General features: G+C 36.1%; 3 protein-coding genes across 6 annotated transcripts; 1 reads left to right on the top strand and 2 right to left on the bottom strand.

Moving 5' to 3' along the window:
* Nucleotides 1–460: 460 nt before the first annotated feature.
* Nucleotides 461–1,713, bottom strand: LOC108737216 (peripherin-2-like). Its single transcript, XM_018469939.1, has 3 exons — nucleotides 1,065–1,713; nucleotides 785–1,013; nucleotides 461–712 (listed from the first exon to the last, which is right to left on the bottom strand). The coding sequence occupies exons 1-3, from the start codon at nucleotides 1,694–1,696 to the stop codon at nucleotides 527–529; spliced, it is 1,047 nt and encodes a 348-aa protein (XP_018325441.1). The 5' UTR covers nucleotides 1,697–1,713; the 3' UTR covers nucleotides 461–526.
* Nucleotides 1,714–3,866: 2,153 nt separating this feature from the next.
* LOC108737207 lies at nucleotides 3,867–8,214 on the top strand. The gene is made up of 5 exons (XM_018469931.1): nucleotides 3,867–5,050; nucleotides 5,091–5,224; nucleotides 5,321–5,485; nucleotides 5,565–6,037; nucleotides 6,082–8,214. The coding sequence occupies exons 1-5, from the start codon at nucleotides 3,867–3,869 to the stop codon at nucleotides 8,212–8,214; spliced, it is 4,089 nt and encodes a 1,362-aa protein (XP_018325433.1).
* A 3,077-nt stretch (nucleotides 8,215–11,291) lies between these two features.
* Nucleotides 11,292–23,523, bottom strand: LOC108737226 (probable RNA-binding protein EIF1AD). Of its 4 annotated transcripts, XM_025973294.1 has the most exons (4): nucleotides 23,263–23,523; nucleotides 23,133–23,194; nucleotides 19,654–23,066; nucleotides 11,630–11,778 (listed from the first exon to the last, which is right to left on the bottom strand). In XM_025973294.1, exons 2-4 carry the CDS (start codon nucleotides 23,139–23,141, stop codon nucleotides 11,724–11,726), a joined length of 3,477 nt encoding a protein of 1,158 aa, XP_025829079.1. In that variant the 5' UTR covers nucleotides 23,142–23,194; nucleotides 23,263–23,523; the 3' UTR covers nucleotides 11,630–11,723. The 4 variants fall into 4 exon arrangements, with proteins under 4 accessions (XP_018325459.1, XP_018325458.1, XP_018325457.1 ...); XM_018469956.2 differs by lacking the exon at nucleotides 19,654–23,066 and having other exon boundaries at nucleotides 11,296–11,778; nucleotides 23,263–23,419; XM_018469957.2 differs by lacking the exons at nucleotides 23,133–23,194; nucleotides 23,263–23,523 and having other exon boundaries at nucleotides 11,292–11,778; nucleotides 19,654–19,737.
* Nucleotides 23,524–24,473: the final 950 nt, after the last annotated feature.

Raw genomic sequence — 24,473 nt, 5'->3', positions numbered from 1 at the left:
TAAGCAAAAAAGGCCCATGCACGCCAGCTTATCTGGAATTGTGACCAAAACCAAAACAATGGGGCCGGGGATTTTTCGAGAGGAGACATTATTGAGCCCGCTAGACTCGTGACCGGTCATATAGAATGTTCTATCCTGAATCGTGAATTATTAGATATGTGCATATGTAAAATATTGTAAATCAGACTCGTTAATATATTTACCTATATAAAAGAAAAACTAAAGTGTGTCTAAATTCTTCTCCAACACAACAATGAGCAAGTACGTAGTATCTTACAATAGAGAGACTTTTAGAAAATTACAATATAATTTACATATTCTTATAAAAAAAATGTTGTCTTTTTCCATAAATAAAATAGTACCTGTCGCAATAATGATTATCATCAGTAAAAGTAAGGACAGTTACTACACATAATTACAGATGCTATATGTAAATTACTTAATAAAATAATCACTCTTCTTTCACTCGTTTCAGTTTAAACATAAACTTATGAATACTTTTATTTAACATTAAATACGCTTTACATTATTTAAAAAAACTTCGAGGCACTGGAGGAACAGGTGGAACCTGACTTTTTCTTTTATATTCTTTATGCTTTGCGTGTCCACCACAGAATAATATCCAAGATATATACCGCTTTTTCGTCAAATCAAACATATATGTTTCCTTGTGTGCTGTTTGTATACATCTTAACAAGCATAGTATACAAAGCTAAGGAATATGTAAAAGAAATGCCGTCATTGTAATTTTTTTTTGTTTTATAAATAGAAAAACTATACTCACGTTTACTTTTAAAAGTAAAGCAATGAGAATTGTACATTGCCAACTAAATCTTTTTTCCTGCTTTACTATCTCTGAAAAACATCCTCTTGGAGTTACGCTGAAGTTTACATGTTTATTGTAAATGTAAGGTGAAACTGAAGATAACCTTTCTACTCCATGATGTATGCATTGAGAAATTACTCCAAAAGAACAACAACTAAATGGTACTTCTCCTAATGTACCGTCCTGTCTTTTATTAAAAAAAATTAGTCTTTTGAAATTCAACACTATTAACCCTTACGCAGTAGTTCGTAGATCTTCTTCATACCAAGTAATATTATACCATTCCGTGTAGTTTCTGTTTCCGCAACATTGAAATTTTATTTGCAAATTATCAATTTGTTTCTTTAATTCAAAGTTCTTTCCATAATTTTTCATCGCGGTAATCATTCCATCATGTGAAAGTTGGTGTGAGTCAAAAATACGTATGAATATCATTAGACACATTGCATACAATAATACCACAAAAATAGACAATAAACAAGACATTATAAACATAACTACGTTTATAAACTTTTGAGGTATTGGTCGAAAAGCTTTTTTAATTATAACCGCAATGATTATATTTAAAATAATTGCTAAAAATGCTGAAATACCTAGAGCTGTGGGTAAGTAATAACCTTTGTTATCAGAAATCATATTTACGAAACTACTAAAGTTAATAACAAGATTAATAGATTTTGCCATCATGTAAACGCATTGTACCGTGTCACAAATGATAAAAAAATAACAAAGCGTTTGCAGTCTTCGTAATGTAGTGTAATTCAAATGAAATGTAAGGCAGCTTCTTTTGATATATGAATTTGTTTTTGATTTGTTGGAACTTTTTTTGGCTCTTTTCACTCTTTTCCGCACTTTCCATAACAATAACATATTTCTAAATCTGACAAATATTGATAATGCATGTCACTCAGTCACCGCAGACTAGATGTATTTCTAATAAGATTATACCATATTACCAGTTGCCATATGGCCTAAAAACGGACCGGATTGCGATTTTTCACCTCTCTCTTTTCCTTTAGGACAGTTTTTGTATAAGTGCCGTTTGGAACTACATCCGGAACACTCTGAACAGTCTTTTAGTGTATGACCCTTTTTACCACACATATAGCAACCCAATGCATCCTTCGACACATGTTTTTGTTTCAAATTTTGCCTCACTTTGAATTTAGAAAACAAAGCAACACTTTTGTCTACTTCTTCAGCTGTTTTCCTCAGTTTTTGCTCTTCAGTGAGCAAACGAGTTCCAATGTTTTCTGAGCTGCATCAGTAAAGCCATGCATTGTGGAAATGTTGAAATTCTCAAAACTTACCTATGAGAAATTTTAAACTGTACATATTCTGGTCGAAGCAATTCTTAACTCCACACCCATTCATCATCCCCTGTCATCTGATTCTAATGATTTACAACTACTAACTTCGTCTCACTTTATACATGGAAGTGACTACGCCTTTTCCTAATGTATGAGACATTCCTTTGAATAAATTATCGTAATTCAGTTACTTCAACAACTTTCCCAAAGTTTCTGTGAACCAAACCAATATTCCGCATTCGTGCGTTCGAAATAAAGCTGTATTTTTCTGATGTGTAGTAATTAATTAATGAAACAGTTAAGCCAATTTTTTTTTAAATGAATATCTGAAACGTTGCAAGGTAGGTTGTTACGTGATGTTGCTTGCATCATCATGGGCTGGCAGAGATGACTCAGTCTATGTTGCTAAAATGGACTGCATGGAAAATAGCAAACGACTCACGCAGATGAAACGTGAATTGGATTCTGACACGTTAGGGCCAGACAACGTTTCGAATTGAGAAGAAACTGTGATGGTACTTTATCACCACTTCTTCACGTTCCAATAGATATGATTACCATAAAAAAAATTTTCCGCAGAGGGAACAAACCAAGAATATCTATCGTATGTGCAATCGACTTTATTTGTCAGAAAAACATAACGCATACGTTTTAAAGATTTTTGAAATGACAACTATCGCTTGGCAAAAAAGTTTCTCCATGTTATCCGAGTCCGGATTTTTCACCCAGGATTGGACTTCCGTACTAGTCTCTCTTCTCTGCCATAGCGGACATTTTGGCTTTCGCTAGTATCTTAACCACAGATGTCGTAGAGGAGTAGACTGAGAAATAATTCTATAATAATTATTACTAACAATTTATGTATTTATGTTTGTAGTTTAATTGCTGTGTGTAAATATATGTCGTAGGCTAAAATTCGCCAATAGCCCTGCCGTCCCATTAGAAAAAATTAATTACAATTTGAACTTTTCTAATTTACGGATTTTTGCTGTCTTACAGTTATTTGAATTGGAGTAGCAGAACTCTTGCTTTATATAATTTATAATTTTAACGTAATCATTAAGCAAAACATTAGCAAAAGAAGATAAAATTTGAAAGAGTATATCTTTATATTGTTTTCCACAGCTACATATTTTTGAAAATAATTTTCCTAAAATTGGTTTTTGGTGTTCAGCCCGTAAACATTGTGTCTGCAGATTTTCGTTATTACTTATTTTTTCAAGAATGGCATAAATGAGAAAAAAACGTATACTAACATTATCGGTAGGAACAGAAAGTTCTCCCCTTTGTAAGCAATAAAAATAAATATCTCCAACACAAGAGACTTGTTTATTGTGAGCGAAACACAATTGTTGCAAGTTATCTTTTTACGAGCAGAATGAACTGCATATTCTGAAATGTGTTATATTGGTGACTTTTAGCTGGTTACGTTACCAACCTGTTAAGTAGGAAGTTTAGCTCGGTTAGGTTAGTAGCATAGGGGGATAGAGATAAGATGGTGGGGATTGTAACAAGCACTGAATAAACTGCAAGATATTTAACTACAATAGCGAATCGTTATTGCCGAACACCTTCAAAACCCTGCAAATATAACAGTGGCGACGAGGATTGACAGTTAGGCGTGTGGTCGACTGTGAACTCCGTGTGTTGTGACGTTTTTTTTTTTCTGTTTGCCGGGTGCAGTGTCAGGGTGTGACAAGTGTTGCGCAATAGTGACAAGCAGTGTAACGATGTCGGACTCTATAGGACATTTCGACCCGGCGAAAGAAGATATCGGTTCGTGGTTTTGCCGTTTTGAGGAATTTCTTCTTACCAAAGACATAATAGAGCCAGTGGCCGGAGCGGATGCAGCGACGCATGCCGCTGCGCTAACAACATACAACAACAAAAAAAGGGCGTGGCTCAACAGGTTGCTAGGCCCTACAGCACACCATGTGTTAGTGATTGCGTGTGCACCGGATTTGCCGACTGCCAAATCTTTTACGGACTTGAAGAACATTCTAGTTACTCATTATCGGCCTACCCGCAATAAAAACGACGAGCGGGATACGTACTTTAACCGAGTTCAAAAGCCAAATGAGACTGTGAGCGAGTTTGCGCTAGGTCTACGAAGCCTAGCCCGATATTGCGAATTCGGTGATATACTCGATTCTTTTTTACAATCGCAATTTATCAATAAACTGTGGGATTCGCGAGTGAAAGACAAAGTGAGGGATGGTGCCGTGAACTTCACTACCCTAGTGGCGAACGCTGCTAAACACGAGTCGGATCTCAGACCAGAAAATCCAACGCCCGCAGATGTCAATTACGTTCGACATAATCCACAGCGGAGAAGGAAGTGGAAACCGCCTCAACAGGGAAGCTTCCAGAACCGTAGAACGCCGAGAGACTCCGGGAGACCTACGCCGCCGAGCACCGCGTCATCGGGGAGCTCTGGGGGTGCCGGGCAGAAGGTCAACGCCCGGTGTTTTAACTGTAATGACATGGGTCATTTTTCCAGGGATTGCCCGCGTAAACGCCGACAGCGGAAGGTGATGAATGTTGAGGACACCACGGAGGAGCTGTCCCACCTAGATCTGAGCCTAGTGGAGACTCCGTTGCCCGTGTTAGCAGTGTCGCCGTCTGCTTTTCCGGAGAGACTTCTGATCGACGTCAAAGTCAACAATGTCCAGATGAAAATGGAAATCGATACGGGGGCGAAAGCGTCCGTTATCGGCCGCTCAACGTATCTACAGCATTTCGCAGAAGCACCGTTACGTCCTACCAGAGCCTTGACCTGGGGGGCGCCGATGAGGATGCTTGGCCAGTTCGACGCGAAGGTGTCGGTTGGGGAGCAGACTGCGACAGTGCCTCTATCGGTAGTTGATCGAGACTTTCCGTCGCTTTTCGGGTTGCCGTGGTTACAGCATTTCAAGTTGGACTGGGCCCGTCTTTTGCCACAGTCCGTGTACCAGGTCCTTGCCGTTTCGACGGCGTCGCCCACGCCGTACCCGCGCGCGCCGCCTCAACCTTGCCGTCCACGGCCGCTACCGCGTCGACCGTGACAACCGCGAGACTGCCGTCGACGCCTGCGACGACATCGCGTTCGGTAACATCGTCTACGACAGCGGAAGTCGCCGCGCTGCTCGAGACGTTTAAGAGGAAGTATCCTAGTGTCTTCGGTGAAAAGCCCGGACTCATCAAGGGATTCGTGGTCCACCTTCGCCTGAGGGAAGGGGCCGTGCCGGTGTTCCTGGGTCCGCGACCGATACCAATCGCTCGAGCAGCAGCGACCCAGAAAGCTTTGGAGAAGCTGGTATCATGCAACTTTCTGGTGCCGTGTACCGCAGGTCCTTGAGGTACGCCGATAGTAGGTGTTCCAAAAGCTAATGACGAGATACGCATATGTGGAGATTATGCGTTAACCTTAAACCGCGAGATGTTGTTAGCTGGACGTTCGACGCCGACGATAGACATGCTGTCACTCGTCGAAGGGGAGATCTTTTGTCTATTGGATATGGACCAAGCGTATCTACAAGCGCCATTGAGCCCGGAGTCCCAGGAGATGACAAAAATAAACACGCCGTTCGGGAGCTTCAAGTGGCTCCGGATGCCGTTTGGAATCGCATCGGGGCCAAGCGAATTTCAAGAAATTATTACGACCATTCTCGCCAACATCCAGAACATATTCATCTACCTGGATGATATCTTGCTTTGGGGATCGACGAGAGAAACTTGCCTGAAAACTCTTGAAGAAGTCCTCGCCCGACTGGAAAAACACAATATCAGGTTAAATGTAAAAAAGTGCAAGCTCCTGGTGTCCGAAGTGAAGTACCTGGGTTTTCAACTCAATCGTTTCGGAAGCCGCCCTGATCCGCAGAGGATTGAAGAATTGAAGCAGATGCCCCTACCGCAAAACCAGGTGGAGCTGAAATCGTGGATCGGAATGGTGACTTTTTTTTTAAGTACGCCCCGCACCTTGCAAAGATCCTGTACCCATTTCATCGTCTAGTCAAGAGCGCCGACCGGAAGTGGGAAGACGTGGAGCAGAAGGCCTACGATAAGGCCCTATCGGCTATCGGAAGTCAGATCTTAGTGCCGTATTCACTAAATAAGAGACTCCGGTTAACCACGGATGCGAGTCCGGTAGGCGCCGGTTGCGTGCTCAGTCACGTGACGGAAGATGAACGAGAGCAGCCAGTCGCTTTTGCAAGTAAGACGTTTACAGACGCCGAGAAGAATTATCCTGTGCACGAGAGAGAGGCCGCCGCGATGATTTTCGGACTGAAAAAGTTCAACACTTTCCTCGAAGGAAGGGAGTTCGAGCTGGTGACGGACAACGCCGCGCTGGTGGCACTGTTCGGCGACAAGAGCAAACTGCGCGCCTACGCCGCACAACGACTACGCCGTTGGGGGCTGATGTTGGGTGCGCATCGCTACACCATCGTCCGACATCGCAGCAAAGATATTCCGCACGCCGACTACCTTAGCCGACACCCCTGCGCCGATGACACCCCGGTCGAGTCGGAGGTCTACTGGGTCATGTCGACCGAAGAAAACATCTTGGTGTCCGCAGAAGAGGTGGCATCCGCGACAGCAGCCGATCCGGTGTTGCGCCGAGTTAGAGGGTACGTGCAGGAGGGATGGCCTGATCGAGTCACCGACGAAGACTTGAAGCCTTACCATAGAAGATACTTGCAACTGACCGTCGAAAACGGCTGCGTGCTCTGGGGAGTCCGCGTCGTCATGCCAGCCACCCTACGATCCAGGGTCCTCGAGTTGCTGCACGAAACTCACCCAGGGGTCACACGGATGACGGCGCTAGCGAGAGGTTACGTGTGGTATCCTTACCTAGACGCCGACATTGAACAGAAGGTGCGAGATTGTGCCGTCTGCCGCACGCTCCAAGTGGAAAAGCCGCACGAACAGCTGGTCCCTTGGTCCTGGCCAACTCGCCGTTGGCAGAGAGTGTATATCGACTTCGCGGATTACCGAGGTGCCGTGCTACTGCTGGGCCAGGATGGCCATTCCAAGTGGCCGGAAGTGCAAATCCTTCCAAATAAAACGGCCGCTACAACTGTGGAAGCCCTACGAACTTGGTTCGCCCGATGGGGACTCCCCGAAGAGGTTGTGGCCGACAACGGGCCGCCGTTTGCGTCAAACGAATTCAAAACGTTTCTCGAAGCCCACGGAGTTACGTTGACGCATTCCCCGTCTTTCCACCCCGCCAGCAATGGCCAGATAGAGAGGAGCGTCCAGTCCGTCAAGGCCTGCTTAGAAAAACAACTGCTTGACAACGCGTCGTCTGCGCGCTCTTTGCAACACAAAATAGATTCCTGGTTGTTCGCGTACCGAAACACATCGCACTCCGTCACAAAGGTCACTCCAGCTGAGCTTTTCCTCGGGCGCCGTCCTAGGACGAAGCTGTCTCTGGTCAAACCGGATCAGATTCTAAAGAAGAGGATGGCCCGTGTGGGAGAGAAGACCAAGCAAGACAATCCGGGGTCAACATCCGTTTTCCGTCCCGGAGATTTGGTGTGGGTCCGGTCCGTGGTCCATCGCCGGATACTGTGGTTGAGAGGAACAGTTGAGGCACCCGTTTCCCTCGTCAGCTACGAGGTGGCCGTCAACGGAAAGGTACGGCATGTGTCGACTACTCACCTTTCACCTCGCTCTCCGTCGGCTACGAGCTTCGAAGGGGACCCGGTGGCGCGACTTTTCGCGCCGCCTGTTCCGGAGACGTCTATTCCTGACGCCCCCGTGGTGCCCGTCCCGGGGCTGCCCGCGCCTGAAGAGCCTTCGGTGGTGCGTCCGTCTTCGCCGCCGCCGGGCCCGCCGCTCGAGACGACCCCGCGAGTTCCCGAGGCAGCCGAGTCGCCAGTGGTGCCGCAACCTGTGATACCCTCCTCATCGAGAACCACTACGCCCCGAGCTGAGGGTCCGTCGACGAGCCTTGCGTCACCTCCGAGACGCCTGACGTCCATGTCGACGCCTACCAGGTCGACGACGACGTTCCCTAGTTCTATGCCGCCCCACGTCTCCCGAGCTGGAAGACGTATCGTGATGCCAAAGCATCTGTCTGATTTTGTTCCAAAATAGTTTGTAACTTGTCTCTTAGTTTTTTTTATTGATCTATATTTTTGATATTAGTCTGTTCAAGTTATGTGTTCTATATTTTTTTCTATTGTAGTTGGTACTTTGCTATAGTGTATTCAATTTGTTTGTGATTTTTTTGATTTACCTATATTTTTGATATTACTTAGAGCAGAATTTTTGATATTAGTCTGTTCAAGTTATGTGTTCTATATTTTTTTCTATTGTAGTNTTTTATTGATCTATATTTTTGATATTAGTCTGTTCAAGTTAAGTGTTTGATATTTTTCTATTGTGGTTGGTACTTTGCTATAGTGTATTCAATTTGTTTGTGATTTTCCGCAAGTGCCATCCTTAGATTTTTTTATGCGGGGGAAAGTGTTATATTGGTGACTTTTAGCTGGTTACGTTACCAACCTGTTAAGTAGGGAGTTTAGCTCGGTTAGGTTAGTAGCATAGGGGGATAGAGATAAGATGGTGGGGATTGTAACAAGCACTGAATAAACCGCAAGATATTTAACTACAATAGCGAATCGTTATTGCCGAACACCTTCAAAACCCTGCAAATATAACAAAATGTAAATGTTTAAGGAGTCACATAATTCACAATTCATTAAATAATCGGAATTTAATATTTGAATAAACTGACTTACGTTTAAGGGAGAATTTTCAACAATTTTTAAATTTCTGTTTCATCATTCACTGGCAATCTATGATATGTTAAAAGCACATTCAAAACATTACCGGCAGTGGATACATTTTTTACTGTTTTTATAATGTCACTTACGTTAAAGTGATGTATGTACACTGCAGATTATTTTCATGGAGTCCAATCTTTGCGAGGTATAGCACTTATGCATTTTTTTCGTCATGTTTTTGGGAATAAAAATATACACATACTTTTTAAAGATAATTTATAATTTGAATTGCAACTGGGAACACAACAACGACGAGACATTTTCTTAAAAAATAAACAAGAAAATTTACAACTAAAACATACAATCTGACCTAAAATTACTAAAACACACTATAAGCATCCTTATTGCACGATATTTCCGCTAAAATTAAAATATTATAGAACAATGAAAGAAACACAGCAACTAATGCATTAGTTGTAACTCTCATTAGCTGGGAAATCCTGGGTGGCTTGCAAGTAGAGACGGCTGTTACTGCGTATGCTATGTATAGCATTTCGGAGCAAAATCACACAGCAGCGCTGCCGCAAGTATAATATCATCTCCATGTAGTTGAAGCAATGCCTCAACGACGCTGCCACTCATGCATATTGGTAGCCTTCGTCGCTATGTGAATTATTGGTATAGGCGCAACCATACCTGTATTTTACTATTGCAACAGTTTTTCATACATTGTTATACCTATCATCTTTTCTACTTCGCTAGTGTTGATGTTCTAAATACGTGTCAAAGATCATTGACGACCACATAAAACTAATTTTGTATCCCTTGGGAACAGTATTTTTTCAGAGTAAAAGGTTCCGTATGTTCTTTTTCGTACACCTGGCAATGTGTGTACAAAATTTCATGATGATTGGTTAAGTAGTTAAGGCGTGAAATCAACAAATAAACCAACAAACTCACATTTGCATTTATAATACTTGTTAGAATTAATTAGGTTATATTATTCTCAATTTTTGTATACTTTTATATGAAAAAACAATAAAAAATTGAACGTTCGCGACGCGACGAGTAAAACTAAAGTAACGTTAACCTAAAACCTATTTAGGTTATTATTAGCGTTAATTAACTCTGAACAATTTACGTTTGGCATGAGTAGTAAAAGCATGCTTATTTGGATTTAGCAAACCCTTTTACTTATGTCGGGAGACCAAGTTGATATGCCGGATGACCAGATACAATTCATTTCAAATGGTCAGAGATATACCCCTTCCCTTCACCTAGATGGGCCAATAAAAAAAACTAGTATATATTCACTGTACAGCGTAAGAACGAGCATAACTTGGTGATGCTATACGGCCACGCTATATATTAAGGACGTTCCCAAAGACCAGTGGTTCTCAACCTACAAATACGATTTCCCTATATAAGTTACCCACTTGTACTGTAAGAATTAATTGCTAGCACTACGCTCTTTTGCCCCGCCTCCCATGCACATAAGCGAAAAAGTTAACTTACTGCGTCGCTTTATTCGACTTGACAACGTCTCATATTTGTATCGTCTCGAACTGATGAAGGTGAAAAGATATCATTACTAAAGTGATACAATTTTTAAGAAACAAAAAAGCCAAATAATTTATTTATTAGTTTCGGTAACATAAAGTTATACTTATATATTATAAATACATTCTTTATCATTTTATATAACTGTTCATTTTTATTATTATCAGTCAATGAATATTTAATTTCTTTCTAATATAAACAGTGTATTTTATTTTTTATTATATTTTTTAAGCCTATGAATTTATTAAAAAGTAGAACTCATGTTTTTTCAACTAAACATTTTTATTCAAAATAATAATGAACTGAATTATAATCAATATTATTAGTAATTGTAATATTAATAATAATCGAGTGAATATTAATAGTAATTTTAATATTGTTAAATGAAATCAGACAACAATAAATAAAAACACGCAGGTTCTACAGTTTAGGATAACCAACATAAACGTCCCGCGCTATTGCAGCGAAGCCAAGTCGCACACTACTGATCAGCTTATGCAGGAGAGTTTGAGTCTGAGATTTACTTTACACATTGTTTACAACAAAATTAATACCGCTTCTTGTACCGATTTTGTATGGAAATTATTTATGTGAATATTAACTGCTAATTCTCGAAATTTAAAAAAAATTGTAAGAAAATTAAAATTGTTAGGCACTAAAACCTACATGAATGTATAAATTAACATGCGTTCAAATAGAAATTTAAAATGCTAATATTTTCAATTTTAGTACCGCAAAATGGGTCGAAATTTTTTATATGCGTTCAGAATACAGGTAGGTATTTACAATTAAGTTTTAAAAATGATCGTTAGAAAATTTTTTTTTGGGAACGTCCTTAAGCAAGACATGTAAAGTACTTCTACCTCTCGTCTTCTTGGCAAGTTTATTAAAACCAGTAATTTTGAAAATGTAAATTTCTTTATTTAACCTGATGTACAACTTATTTCAACAAGAAGTTGCTGATGTTAATTAAATTCACTATTTTCACTCTGTTCTTTATCCTCAAAAATGTCACATTCACTATTAAAGCCACGTACACAGTCACTATCAAATGCATGTGGCCAAATACCTTCCCTTTTAAAATATTTAACATGTTCTTTGGATAACACTCTGACCATTTCAGCTTTAACTTTATCGCCTTCTTCAATAGGTTCCACGAGAATAAAGTTACCTCTTCTAACCCATATATTTTTACGAAATTTAGATGGCATGCTTATTAGGAAAACAGATCCCTCGGAAGACTCAACTTCATGTAGGTTGTTTCCTTTACTAGAAATGACTCTTACTATCTGTTGATTTTTAGATGGCAAAGAAAAGTCATCCTGAAGAACCTCCATTTGTACATGTTTCCTTTTTGTTGCCTTTGACATCACTAAAAAAAAATATATATAGTAGAATTTGATAAAACACAATGAATTTTATTTATTGATAAATAAATACCTATACAGGGTGATTGATCTAAACCGATAAAATTAAAGATCTGGAGGGAACAAAATGAGATACTGATTTGAAACTTAGCATACTTCTACATGTCACAAGCATCTGGGTATTTAATGAAAATTTACTTTTGTAAACTGTGAAACTTTCGGTTTAGTTATTAAAATTAAACGCATTTTTTTAAGGATGATGGAGTCGAGTCCACGTTGATTCAAATGAATTGCCAGGGCCAATATGAAAGCTCGTAATATATATTAATAATTTTAATTAATTAACCAATCACATGAACCTATTATATAACAGTTGCATTTCCCAATTAAAAAATGTGTAACATAAGAGTTCTATAAAAAAAAAAGTATGAAGAATGCCAATTAAATGAGTCCCGATGGGTCAAAATTTACAGGTTTGTTTATAACAAAGTTAATAATAAAGTTCTGGATTAAGACTCTAAAACATATTAGTGTTCAGCATACGAAATAACTGCCACATTTGAGCCTAATCGGATAAGTGGTTTCCGAAATTTTTTCTTCAAAGAATGTAGGGGCCTAACTTACTCTATAGTGTTTTCCCAATAAAGTTGCCCTTTAACTAAAAGAAAAACGATTATCCGGATCGGTTGAAATTTAATATAAAATAAGTAATATTGAAAACACAAGATTTTTACTACAAATAAATGCAATATCGTACGCGTCTGAAACAAAAAAAAAGTAGCCATTACCGACAAAAAGTGCACTTATTTAAAAAAAAGGAAAGTTCCACGACCATTAGAAGCCGATATAATTTCTTTTAATCACTACAGTATAGTAATATAAAAACAAAAAAGAAATATTTAGGATCTTTAAAAGAAATAGCGATAAACAATACACAGGTAAATTTTCGCATTTCTACGCAAAGTACAATTTGTTTATATTGTGTAAAATAAAAGGTGTATCTATCAATACTGAGTTGCTGGTAGCTATTGGAATCAGTCAGTAGTTCGCTTCGCAGTAGTCTAATACTCAGGAAGTCCGAAGCACCAGGTTGTAGTAGCTAATAGTAGTAGCGTAAACTCACAGTACTTACACTAAATAAAATAAATTAAATACACCACATACCACATAAATATGGATTAATTACCTCTTAAAATAATACCTTTTTAAATTTATTTATTACAATTCAGTGTTTATTAATATTTTTTAATAATAATCCAAGATAAAAAAGTATTGTTAATAATTTCAGTTTCTGTTAAAACAGAGCATTTTTCGACCCCCTAACCCTAATAATTATTTACAGTCGCTAGCTACCACCTCAATTCATCCGCAAGTCCCTGATAAACCCGCAATAAAACTTGTAATAAAAAAATTGTATTAGTAGTATAGTGTAGAAAACTGGTACGCTAAACATCAAGTCAAAGAATGAAAACGTTATATCTCGGCTATCGAAGGGAAAAACCTAAAAGCCGTAAAAAGCATTCAATTAAAATTACTTGAGGAACTTACAAAAAATTTTTTATTCTTGATATGTTTCGATGAGATTCACATGTAGTACTGACTTTTCTAAATCTGTTTTTCTAACTCCTGATAAGAAAATATCTTCACAGTGTTTACGAAACTATAATAATAGTGATCAGATGGCAAGTGGAAAGATAAATCGACTGCTGGTTCATAAAATCTTAACCGTATCAGACCAAACGATAGATCCTTGTTCACAAACTTCGTTTTAAAAATAAACATGGTCTTAAACCAAAAAATGTCCGCCAAAAGAAATGGGTGACGGTAAAGTTAGAATACCTGGTGCTCTAGTTAATGTAACGACGGTTTTAAATAATTCGAATGTTAAATACAAATTACCGGATCTTAGTTTAAACCTAAAACCATTAGAAAATATCGTTGTAAATGAAGTACGTAGTCCTAATGAGGTAAAAGGCGATAATTTTAATAGCTTAAAGAAAATAAAATCTTTCTTAAAGTACAATCATTTAAACCCTGAGGAGAAACGTCATATTGAACAATTACGCTTAGATTTTAACGACATATTTTTACTCGATAATAACAAATTAACTTTTACAAACAAAATAAAACAAGATCATCACCGGTGATCATCCGGCTATTCACGCTCGAAATTATAGTTGCACACACTCCCTCAAAAATGAAGTTAACCTTCGAGTCTTTGAAATGTTATAACAAAATATTATACGTCCATCATTTTTACCGTGAAATGCCGAAAAAGCAGGGAACTTCGGACAAACTAGTGGAGAATAGTAGTTGACTACAGGGATCGTAATAAGGTCACAAAGGCAGATAAGTTCCCTATTTCTAGCATAGAAGAAACTTTTGAGTTACTCGGAAAAGCTAAATACAGTCGAACCTGGATAAGCGAGAATATTATTCTCACTCATAGAGTTTTCTCATTTATAGAGGTTAATAGAAATCGAACATAACCATGGTGGTAGAGCGTCAAGAAATAGTTAATACATAAGTATATAAACATTTGGCTATAAATAGATACTTATTTTATTTATTTAAAGAAATCAGTTAATTTTCCGCTTCAATATTTTGAAGGAACAACGTCAAACGTACTTTCTCCAATGTTTGTTATCAACTGAAACCAAATGTAGAGGATGAGTACCATCAGCAGGAACAAGCGCACAAGTATGCTGCAGATGTCTAGTAATTGTAAATAGTCTCGGTTACAGAGGTCTAGAGTAAGAAACTGTCACTTACAGAGGTCTAGAAGTGAAAAATGACTCTCTTTAAAAGAGGTACATATACTGTCACTCATGACGGGACCTGACTATTTTTGTCGATTATAGAGTTTTCTCACTTATCCAGTTTTCGCTTATCCAGGTTCGACTTATTTTACTGTAATAGATCTGGCATCTGGCTTTCACCAGATCGAAATGAAAAAACACGATATTGAAAGAAACGCATTTAATACCGAAACAGACCATGTCGAACTTTTACGCATGCCATTTGGCTTGAGAAATTACATTACAAAAACATTACGAAAGATTAGCTAAGGTTTTGAAAAAATTAAGACATTCTAATTTAAAAATAGAATCCAGTAAATGTTACTTTCTGCGAAAGAAAGTTCATTTCCTTGGACATGTATTGACGGAAGATAGTATTAAACCCGATTCATTAAAACTTAAATAGGTAACTAATTTTCCACAACCTGGTAACGAAAAAAAGCGAAAGTACTTTTTAGGCCTACTCGGCTTTTATAGAAAATTTGTGTCAAATTTTGCAAAATTAACTAAACCTTTAACTTGACTTCGCAAAAAGAATAATAATTTTGACTTCAATAAGGAATGTTAAGAATACTTTAAAAACTGTAAGAATATTATCACTTCCGATAACATCCTCGCTTATCTAAATTTCGACAAAGCCTTTATTCTTATTGAGCCTGGGTTGCTCCGTTCTGGGGTTATTTCACGTTTCTTAGAAAATTTGACGTTTGCAGTATTTGGCGTCATTTTAAGTATTTCTGAAACGAAAGGTCTTGAAGGGTTACGGTTTTCACATTCCATTTATGGAAGAAATTACCTATCATCTACAGGTATTAGATAGACACATACATCATAAATAGTTTTTTATTTATCGATGCCAATATTCATAAATTCAAACAGGTATATATATTTTTTTTGATGGAATGTCTGATTTTTTCTTGCATAGTATAATGCAAAATTAAATTTCATTTCGACTGATATATACATACCTGTGACCACTACTTTTTGAGAAATTTGCAACTTTTTTGAAATTTTCAATATTATCACGTTATCACGTTAGCTGTTTTAAAAAGTTTGGCGGGTTTGTTTTGTTTTTTGATTTTCAGTTTAGGTAGTAATTGTTGAGTAAGCCTGTAGAAGTAGATGCAAAAGTTTTGAAGTCAAACTACCAAATTAACTATGAAATTATTAATAATATTTATAAATTAAACAACTGTAAAACAATCATTAATAAAATTAAATTAAATGTTCTAAATGACCACCAGTCTCACGATAGCAAAAGTGCATCCGATTCAACGAGAACTCATTCATATTCATTAGCACATTTTCACTGACAGTATAAAACGCATTTCGAACTCGTTCCATCATGTCATAAGGAGTAGTTGGTGATTCCTTATTAACTAAATAATTAATGTAAATCTGTAAAAAGAAATCTGCTTTTGTTAGGCCTAGAGATCGCGCTGACCATGGTATTCCTCCCATAATTCGCGGGTGCTCCAATATGCTGGTACCACATCTGTTGTCTAAGATAAGTGGCAAATTCTTTAACATTTCCGTAAATCATTTTGAAGTGAATGCAGATATGTATTTCCGTCTAAAGTCCCGTGAAAAGAAATATGGTCCAATTATATAAAGAGTGGAGCTTATAATCAATAATATTTAAACTACAGGTTTCTAGTAGCATTCAAAATGTTATAACACTTTTGACCTTTGAAGCAAAAATATTGTTAAAAAAATTATGATAGATATGAGTAATACCGATTGCACAAAAATTCACGGTCAGTAGGTCGATGTCCCTTGTTTGCGTTAGATAATTATTATTTGAGTGTTTGTTTCCTGTTTATTTAAAGTAATGTTACTGAAGTGTCATTTACGTTTTGTTGAAAGTGAAAGAAAATGTTATAAAAAGTACGTAACGAAACAAAATTTGAGCACCTATTTGCAAAATCAAAATCATTGTTTATTAACGTATTGACATTGAAATTACTCAGTTATAAACTGTATGACTAAAGCGGATTGAAAATTAATAATTTCATTCATTTAAATGCATTAAAATATATTTTACCTTCATGGAGTTAAGATATGGCGTTAAGTAACCGTGCAGCCGAAGAAAATGCACTCACGGCATGTCGGCTTGTTTGAAAGGGCAAATGGGTATTTCCAACGCTTTTAGTATAATTAAAGGTATTCGCAGTATCTGGGACAAAAGCTAACGGTGGACAAGTACAATTTTTTTTTAACTTCGACTTTTTACAAAAGAAGTGGATTCGGTCTGTTATTGGTAAGTATACAAATAGCTGGACTATGAGATGATCGTATGTACGTATAGGAACCAAGCTCCACAGCAAGGGCTAGTCAATTAAATACAGGCTCACATTCAAACGAATTATAGGTTCAAATTTACGAAGACGATTTGCGTAATTAATTGTCATTGGATTGCAAAATGTTGTTACACTTTTTTGTTGTATTTTGATTCAGGGACCCATGGTTTTTTTATTGTAAACGCCACACCCCCCTATGTGGTCCAATAATGCCACCCCATACATTCAAAGACCACCAGTGCTGATTATCCACAGGTCTCAACCAATGGCGATTCTCGGTGTTATAATAATGGCAATTGTGTCTTGAAACAAAACCGTTCTTGTGAAAAGAGCATATGTCCGTAAATAGTACATTATCAAAAAAAATATTCCGTTGTTGAGGTCTATGGAACGTCAATTCCCAAAACTGCAAATGATTGTTGAAGTCATTTTGGTCTAGTTTCTGGACCAATTTGAACGTGGTACGGATAAAATATATTTTTCCGAAACATTCTTGATTTAAATGTTTAATTTATTTTTTATTTGTAATTTTCGACTTATTTTCATAGGGATCTTGTATAACAGCAGCAGTTACCAAAACTTGATTTTCATGGCGAGTTACTGATTTTATGCGCTTTTTGTTCTTGTAGTTTACACAGTCAGTTCGTTCAAACCACTCTTTTAAAGTTGCAAATGCCACTGAATTTGGATGTCTATGGTAAAGTGATACGCATACATTCTCAAAGCAAGTAATAGATTTTCTTCTGAATTACCCAAACTATAAAACATATCTACTAATTCTTCTTTTGAAACTACTGTAACTTGTTTAATTTATAAATACTAATATTATTTTCACAGCTAATTAGGTAACCCTTAGTCAATAATAAATTAATAAACTGCCATTTCTTCGAAATAACAAAACAAACTCGACAAACTTTTTAAAACGGCTAACGTGATAACGAGATACTGAAAAATTCAAAAAAATGGTAAATTTCTCAAAAACTAAGAAAATTTAATTTTGTATTATACTGTGTGAAAAAAAATATGGCATTCACTTAAAAAACTTAAAAATAAAAGTTATACCTATTTGAAATTGTAAATATTATACTATGTATTTACAGTGCCTCTAGATGATAGGCAATTTCTTCAAGAAAATGAATGTGAAAACCGCAACCCTCTAAGTTCTTTCGATTCTGAGATATTTAAAACGGTGCACACAGGTGGATTTTTAAAAATTCTCGGCCAAAACTCTAATGTACGAAGTCAGCCATGATGGTCATGTGACTTAATTTTTTGAAACTTATTGGTTCCTTGCAAAGCTTTCATTGCTATCAACTATTATAAAGTATCGAATTCTAAATATCAATTAATTGTTGACTAAAACTAAGGTTATTTANTATATAAAGTAAAAAGCTGTTTAGGTGTTAAGGATGATTTGAGAGATGGTCCAAAACAATTATTATCTAAGTTTATATTCGAATATTACCAGAAGCGGGCTTCTGCTGGAAGAAGCAATGTCTATTTTAATAGAATAGAATCTAATTGGCTTAGAAATGGTATCTGTCTTGTTGTGAAAAGATATGCTTCAAAACGAGTTGGTGGAAGACCTTCTAAAAGGCATCAATAATGAAAAATTTAAAAATCTTGTATATAAAGTAAAAAGCTGTTTAGGTGTTAAGGATGATTTGAGAGATGGTTCAAAACAATTATTATCTAAGTTTATATTCGAATATTACCAGAAGCGGGCTTCTGCTGGAAGAAGCAATGTCTATTTTAATACAATAGAATCTAATTGGCTTAGAAATGGTATCTGTCTTGTTGTGAAAAGATATGCTTCAAAACGAGTTGGTGGAAGACCTTCTAATAATTACTACTTTTTCAATTTTGGGATATCTCAACACACGTGGATCCATCTATTTGAATGTTTGATATACTTCGAAGAAACATTACATGAAAGATTTTAAAATAAATGAATATCAAAAAGAATTAAAGTTTTTTTTAGATATGTAAAAATAAATAAAAGATAAAAAATATAACAAACTTCTGAATTGGAGTTAAATAAAGCTGTAGTTTAATTTATTAATGTTTTTTTATCGATTCTTTAAGCTTTTCAGACTTTCGTTTCAATCTAAGTTTTGACCAAAAATTTAAGAAAATCCGCCTGTGTGCGGCGTCAAACACTGCAAACGTCAAATTTTTCAAGAATCGTGAAATAACTCCACAAAGGTGCGATCTAGGTCCAATAAATGTTAATAAACTCCCTCTAATGATTCACGATGGCGTACACTTAGAAAACATAGTCATACTACTTTATTTTTTTAAGTAATTAAATTAAAATAGCGATCTCTTTAATGAACTAATAATTAATTGAATGTAAACAATGGAATTCCAAAGAGCAAAAACGAAGATTAAAGTCTAGGTGCTCGAACCGACAATTCAAGAATAGTCACAATTAATGAATGATAATTAAATTATTATAAAAAAGCATCAAGTATGTTAGTACATATGTATGTATATACGTATGCATGTATGATAATAAAACCCAAAATTTTACATAAGCTTAAAAGGCTGGAGCTGGCCTTAACTGGGAATGACACCTTGAGTGTCTAAAGCTTTTAAACGTTTTTATATGAAATTTTGGGTTTATTTGGTTCAGTACTACAAAACGTCATTTAATTTTATTGATTTATACAGTAAAAACAAAACTACTTCTTACAAAAATAGACTGAAAATTAAACTGATAATACAAACGTAAATATTTTATAATATTCGAATTTTGCCTAATTATGCTATGGCACATCACCTTTTCATATCTTTCCACCATTCTGAATGTCCGTTAGCCTTTTTTATGGCTTCATATATATCTAGTGATTCTCCAAATGGAATTCCATAACCTTTCTGAAGTCCATGGGGATTTGATGGCGTTCTACAATCTTGTTTTGAATCTTTTCTTAATACTGAATCCACCTCAACAGAGGAGAAAAAGGCAACTGATTGGGGTAAATCATCTATGCCTAATTTCAATGAACAAAACGCTCTGGTTAAAAGATTTGTAACATGCATAGCTAAAGCTGCTTTGTATTGGTAATTTTCTTTTACCAAGTACCTCACTTCATCATGAAAACTCAAACAAAATCGTGCTTTATCGTTCATAAGCCAACGCATGCAAACTAACATCAAATGTAAAAAGTCAACTGCGCCACTTTGAACAATCCAGTTAATTCTAGTTGGTAAAAATTGATCACCAACACATAATTTCGGTTCAAGAGCACGACTCAATCTACAGTTAAGAAATGGGGTAGTAGGTTGAGGGTCATTTGCAATCTCCTCTAAACGGTTAAACATGGCAGATTCTGTGCCTCCTACCCACTTAGGTTTGTAGAACATTTCATCTAAAGTTCTATTATGAATTTTTGCCAACTCTTGGGCTTCCCAACGCCCGTACAATTTATCTGGTAATTCTAATAAATGCTCTTTTTTTAATCTATAAACCCTTTTTCCTTTAGTTAAATTAAACATTTTAATTGCTTTGCTTCGTGCATCAAGTTTTGACATAGTTGGATTAAACTGTTTTATGAGTTGTTCTGCAAAATTTTGACCAGCTCCATAAATTCTAGCGTAATTAATAATTTTTGCTTGATCCCGAGAAATTCCAGAAGCTTTAGCGGTTACGCTATGCATATCAGTTCCATCGGCCTTATTACCACTAATTGTCATATAACCGAAAGGTGTAGCACCATGGAGTTTTGCACAATGTGCATCTCCTAATATGGAAGCAATCCAGAGTTCTTGAGAATCAACATCTGCGCCTACTATTTTATAACCCTTTGGAGCCTGCACCATTGAGCGCAATTCCGAACCAATTCTGTCTAGATAAACATTAGAAGCTGTCATCCAAGTAGGTTCAACAGCTCTTCGAGTTAAAGTTCCACAAACAACTATTTGCGGTATTATCGCACCATACTTCTTTTCATCATTTTTCAGTTGTGGGGGTAAAAATTTTCGTTCTAGCCATACTACCATTTGTTCTATAATTCTTGCTTTATTGTTTTTCCAATAAGACAATTGATTTGAAATAGAAACAACCTTTTGTGCTACTTCTGTATCTCCAGATAAAACATTCTCATAAAATTTACTCAGAAAATCTTTAGCTAGAGGATTTCCAACTCTATGCGATGATCCATCCTTATGGGGCAATTTTATAAACCAACAACAATCATCAAGAACCATGTTGCATTGTATACCAGAGCCACTATATGTATTACATATTTTATTTTGTTTTAAGGATTTGTAATAATTACATGATATTTTTCTATCAACTTCTTGGCATATATCAATTGAAATATGTTTCGCCTTATTGTTCTTTAAAGAAAGGGGGCATTTATTAACAAGTTTTTCCAAAGGAATTTTTCCAACTGGATTCATTTCATAAGAGAAAGGTACTAAAAAACCCCAACCCAATTCTTTTATAAAATGTAATGGATAACCTTCCCACGTTAAACACAACAATTTTGGTGTAATTTGCATTGAGGTACTAATTAACTGGGGGCCTGGAGTCCAAGTAGCAGACAAATCTGGTTTAGTGCACAGTTTTCTATACCACTTTGGATAACCAGGAAGTACGGATTTTACAGCTGGCAATAATTCAACCTTTTTCTCTAAATAAGCAAATTTTGTCTTTAAACATGTCAATTCCTCGTCCTCATTCTCTTCTACATCTTTTGCATCTTTTAAATCCATACTAACAAATGTATTATCTTTCAACCTGTCAACCTGTCTGTCAACCTTCAGATTTCGTGTTTTTTTCAATGTTAACTCCTTAACTGACCAATCCTGATCCCACATCCAAAGATCATTCTTGTACTGTTCCATATGAAACAACTGACATGCTTCATCTGCTCTTTTAGCCAGCAACATATTATTTTCAATGTGCAAGTCTTCGTAGGTTTGTTCAGAGTCAGCAATGTACCTTTCCCATGTATCATTAACAGGTAAATAAGCAGTACTTAATTCAATCATTCCTGCAAATGTAACAGGATGAGGAAACCTCTCTAAAAACATTGGGTACAGAACTTTAAACACATTATATGTTGCCAAAACATCCTTGGCACAGTACGTAATTACTTTATCGAATTGTTTTTGGATGTCATACAGAGATCCACTAACAAATAAATCTCTTGTTTCTTTTTCAACTGATGTCCCACAGTACAGTTTATGAACTTCCCTTAAACTATTTAAAGAAGTGTAATTTTTCCATTCACTATCTTCTAATTTTAATTTCTCAGATTTAAGAATGGCTCTTTGAGAACTAGTTAATCCACTAACCGAAATATGTAAAGACATTGTATCCAAAAATCTCATATCTGTTTGTTTTAAGTAATACTGTTCTTTAATTCTTGCACGATCATATGAAACATTATGACCTATAATTATTCTGGCTTGTTTTTTATGGTTACTCAGCCACACATCAGTTTCCATTGGAATAAGATCACTCAAAGAAAGCTGAGTACTTTTAATTGGTTTCTCAACATTCTCAGTTAATACTTCATTTACCCATGCATACCATGCCTTGTCACTTACAGCAGTTGCCAATGTAGGTAATTTTCCAGCTTTAACACATACTTCAACATCAAAAACAAATACATTTTCTAAAGGATATGGTACACATTCAGGCTTACTATCTTTGTAGTATCTTATCCATCCAGGCTTCATAAGCCATTTTCTTGGCATTGGAGGAATTGAAATCAAAAGCTGATCCAAAAGAACTTTATATGGCTTTGCCTGTTCTTCTCCAATTAAGTAAAAATGTTCAATTAAATCTTTTCCTTTCAAAGGAGGTAATTTAAAATCAACATCTGCCAGGTTGTTACAATTAAAATTTTGCAACAATCCGTGAGCCCTTAGTGTATTTAAACAATGATCAATTACAGATCTATCTGCTAAATATTTGTTGTTATTCTTAAAAATTTGTTTGTAAATAGAGCGAGACAACATCTGTATATTAAATTCATTTGTTTTCATTGATTGATCTTGAATATCATGTCCATTATCACTGGCCATTTGATTATTAAGTTTCTTTGTTTTTGTAGGATCGGGTAAATAAATTTTTTTAATGTGCCTTGGTAAAATTTCCTTTTTGTAGCTAGAATAACATGCCCACTTCGAACGGAAAAATATTACCGAAGATTTTTGTTTTCCTTTTAACATTATTAAAATCTGCACAATACATGTATTATAATTGAATGAAACTGAAATATTACTTATATATTACAGATATTTTACCTTTAACATGCGAATACGAAGTGATTATTACACCACTAACGATTTGTCGATTTTAACTCTCTCTGAAAGTGAAAAATTTGAAAATTAACTTCCTTCAAACGCCAACTGCTTCAAGGTTCAAACTATTTACAATGTTAAAAAATATACAGCCAACAGACTATTTTTATTTACACTTTTCTAAATTTTTGTTTTGTGAACTTTTTCACTACACCAACACATAGACACTGAGGATGAGGAGTATAGACAAACTCATAGGATAAACTGAAAGGTGATGAATAAAATAATGTTGAGTGGTGAGTCATGTGAATCCGGCACCCGATATACATAATCTGTTGATTCAAACCTTATCCATAAATAGTACGTCATTTGCGGGTTCTAAATATGTATGTAGAATAATCGTGCGTCCATTAGTTAGGTTAAAAAAAAAAGGAAAATTATTTCGGCCGCAAATGGTTTAATGTCAATTTATTCAAAAACTGCTTCGCGAGACAAAACGTTGTAAAACGTGTCGTTTCATGGCCTTGAGATTTTACTCTCATCGAGCCCAAAGAAATTTCACTTCAGTGAAATAGTTTTTATTTGTTAACTTCATATTCAATATTGAAATGGTTAATAAATAAAAAAAAAATTACCAACAATAATTAATAAATCGACAACGATTATATGACCGGTAAAATGTTTAATATATATATATATATTGACTTAATTCACACAGCTGAACAATTGACAGTTATGTTATGTCTGGTTAGGTTTAGAATTTAAATTTTATTATTAACTAGCGACCCCCCAGCTTCGCAAGGGTGCATTGCTGATACTTAATATTCTACTGAATGTCTTTATATACAACATGTACAGCTTTTTTGTCATTAAATAATACAAACCGGGCCCCGTAATCTGTAATATCTTCGAAAATAGGTATTTATTTAAATTACATGCTGCAAAGAGCCTTATTGATCTATATTAAATGCACAATATATTTAAAAGTACTTGATTGGATAAGGATTAATGCGGTATTGCTTAAAATCAATTCGTAAGTAAGCCATTATTTCTTATAAAAAGTAAAGGATAAAAAATGGTTATTGTGGGTTATCCCTAAGAGATAGACATATACCATCGCGGACTTTTTTGTAGACCTTTTTAAGATGTACAATACTGTGGTACATTATTTTGATCTATCTCGTAGGGTTTAGCCAGCGTTTGCAATGTAAGCGCAAAATAATGTGTTTATTTACGACATCACATTAGAAACCTCTTAAATTATCAGTGTTTCTCTACTATATTATGCATGTATTACACATATAAACCTTCCTCTTGAATCACTCTATCTATTAAAAAAACCGC

The sequence above is a fragment of the Agrilus planipennis genome, unplaced genomic scaffold, assembly GCF_000699045.2.
Source record: "Agrilus planipennis isolate EAB-ADULT unplaced genomic scaffold, Apla_2.0 scaffold81, whole genome shotgun sequence".
Lineage (NCBI taxonomy): Eukaryota > Metazoa > Arthropoda > Insecta > Coleoptera > Buprestidae > Agrilus > Agrilus planipennis.
This window is presented reverse-complemented; position numbering and strand designations above follow the sequence as displayed.

Excerpts from the sequence above, each read along its gene's own strand:
- LOC108737216 (XM_018469939.1), bottom strand. The coding sequence starts at position 1,696 with ATGTTATTGTTATGGAAAGTGCGGAAAAGAGTGAAAAGAGCCAAAAAA. Across the intron at positions 1,014-1,064 it reads GAAGATCTACGAACTACTGC|ACAGGACGGTACATTAGGAG; the intron begins GTAAGGGTTAAT and ends TTTTAATAAAAG. Across the intron at positions 713-784 it reads CTTTACTTTTAAAAGTAAAC|CTTTGTATACTATGCTTGTT; the intron begins GTGAGTATAGTT and ends CATATTCCTTAG.
- LOC108737207 (XM_018469931.1), top strand. The coding sequence starts at position 3,867 with ATGTCGGACTCTATAGGACATTTCGACCCGGCGAAAGAAGATATCGGT. Across the intron at positions 5,051-5,090 it reads CCGTGGTTACAGCATTTCAA|GTCCTTGCCGTTTCGACGGC; the intron begins GTTGGACTGGGC and ends TCCGTGTACCAG. Across the intron at positions 5,486-5,564 it reads GTCCTTGAGGTACGCCGATA|CTGGACGTTCGACGCCGACG; the intron begins GTAGGTGTTCCA and ends AGATGTTGTTAG.
- LOC108737226 (XM_025973294.1), bottom strand. Across the intron at positions 11,779-19,653 it reads TGGTGGAAAGATATGAAAAG|TGATGTCAAAGGCAACAAAA; the intron begins GTGATGTGCCAT and ends ATTTTTTTTTAG.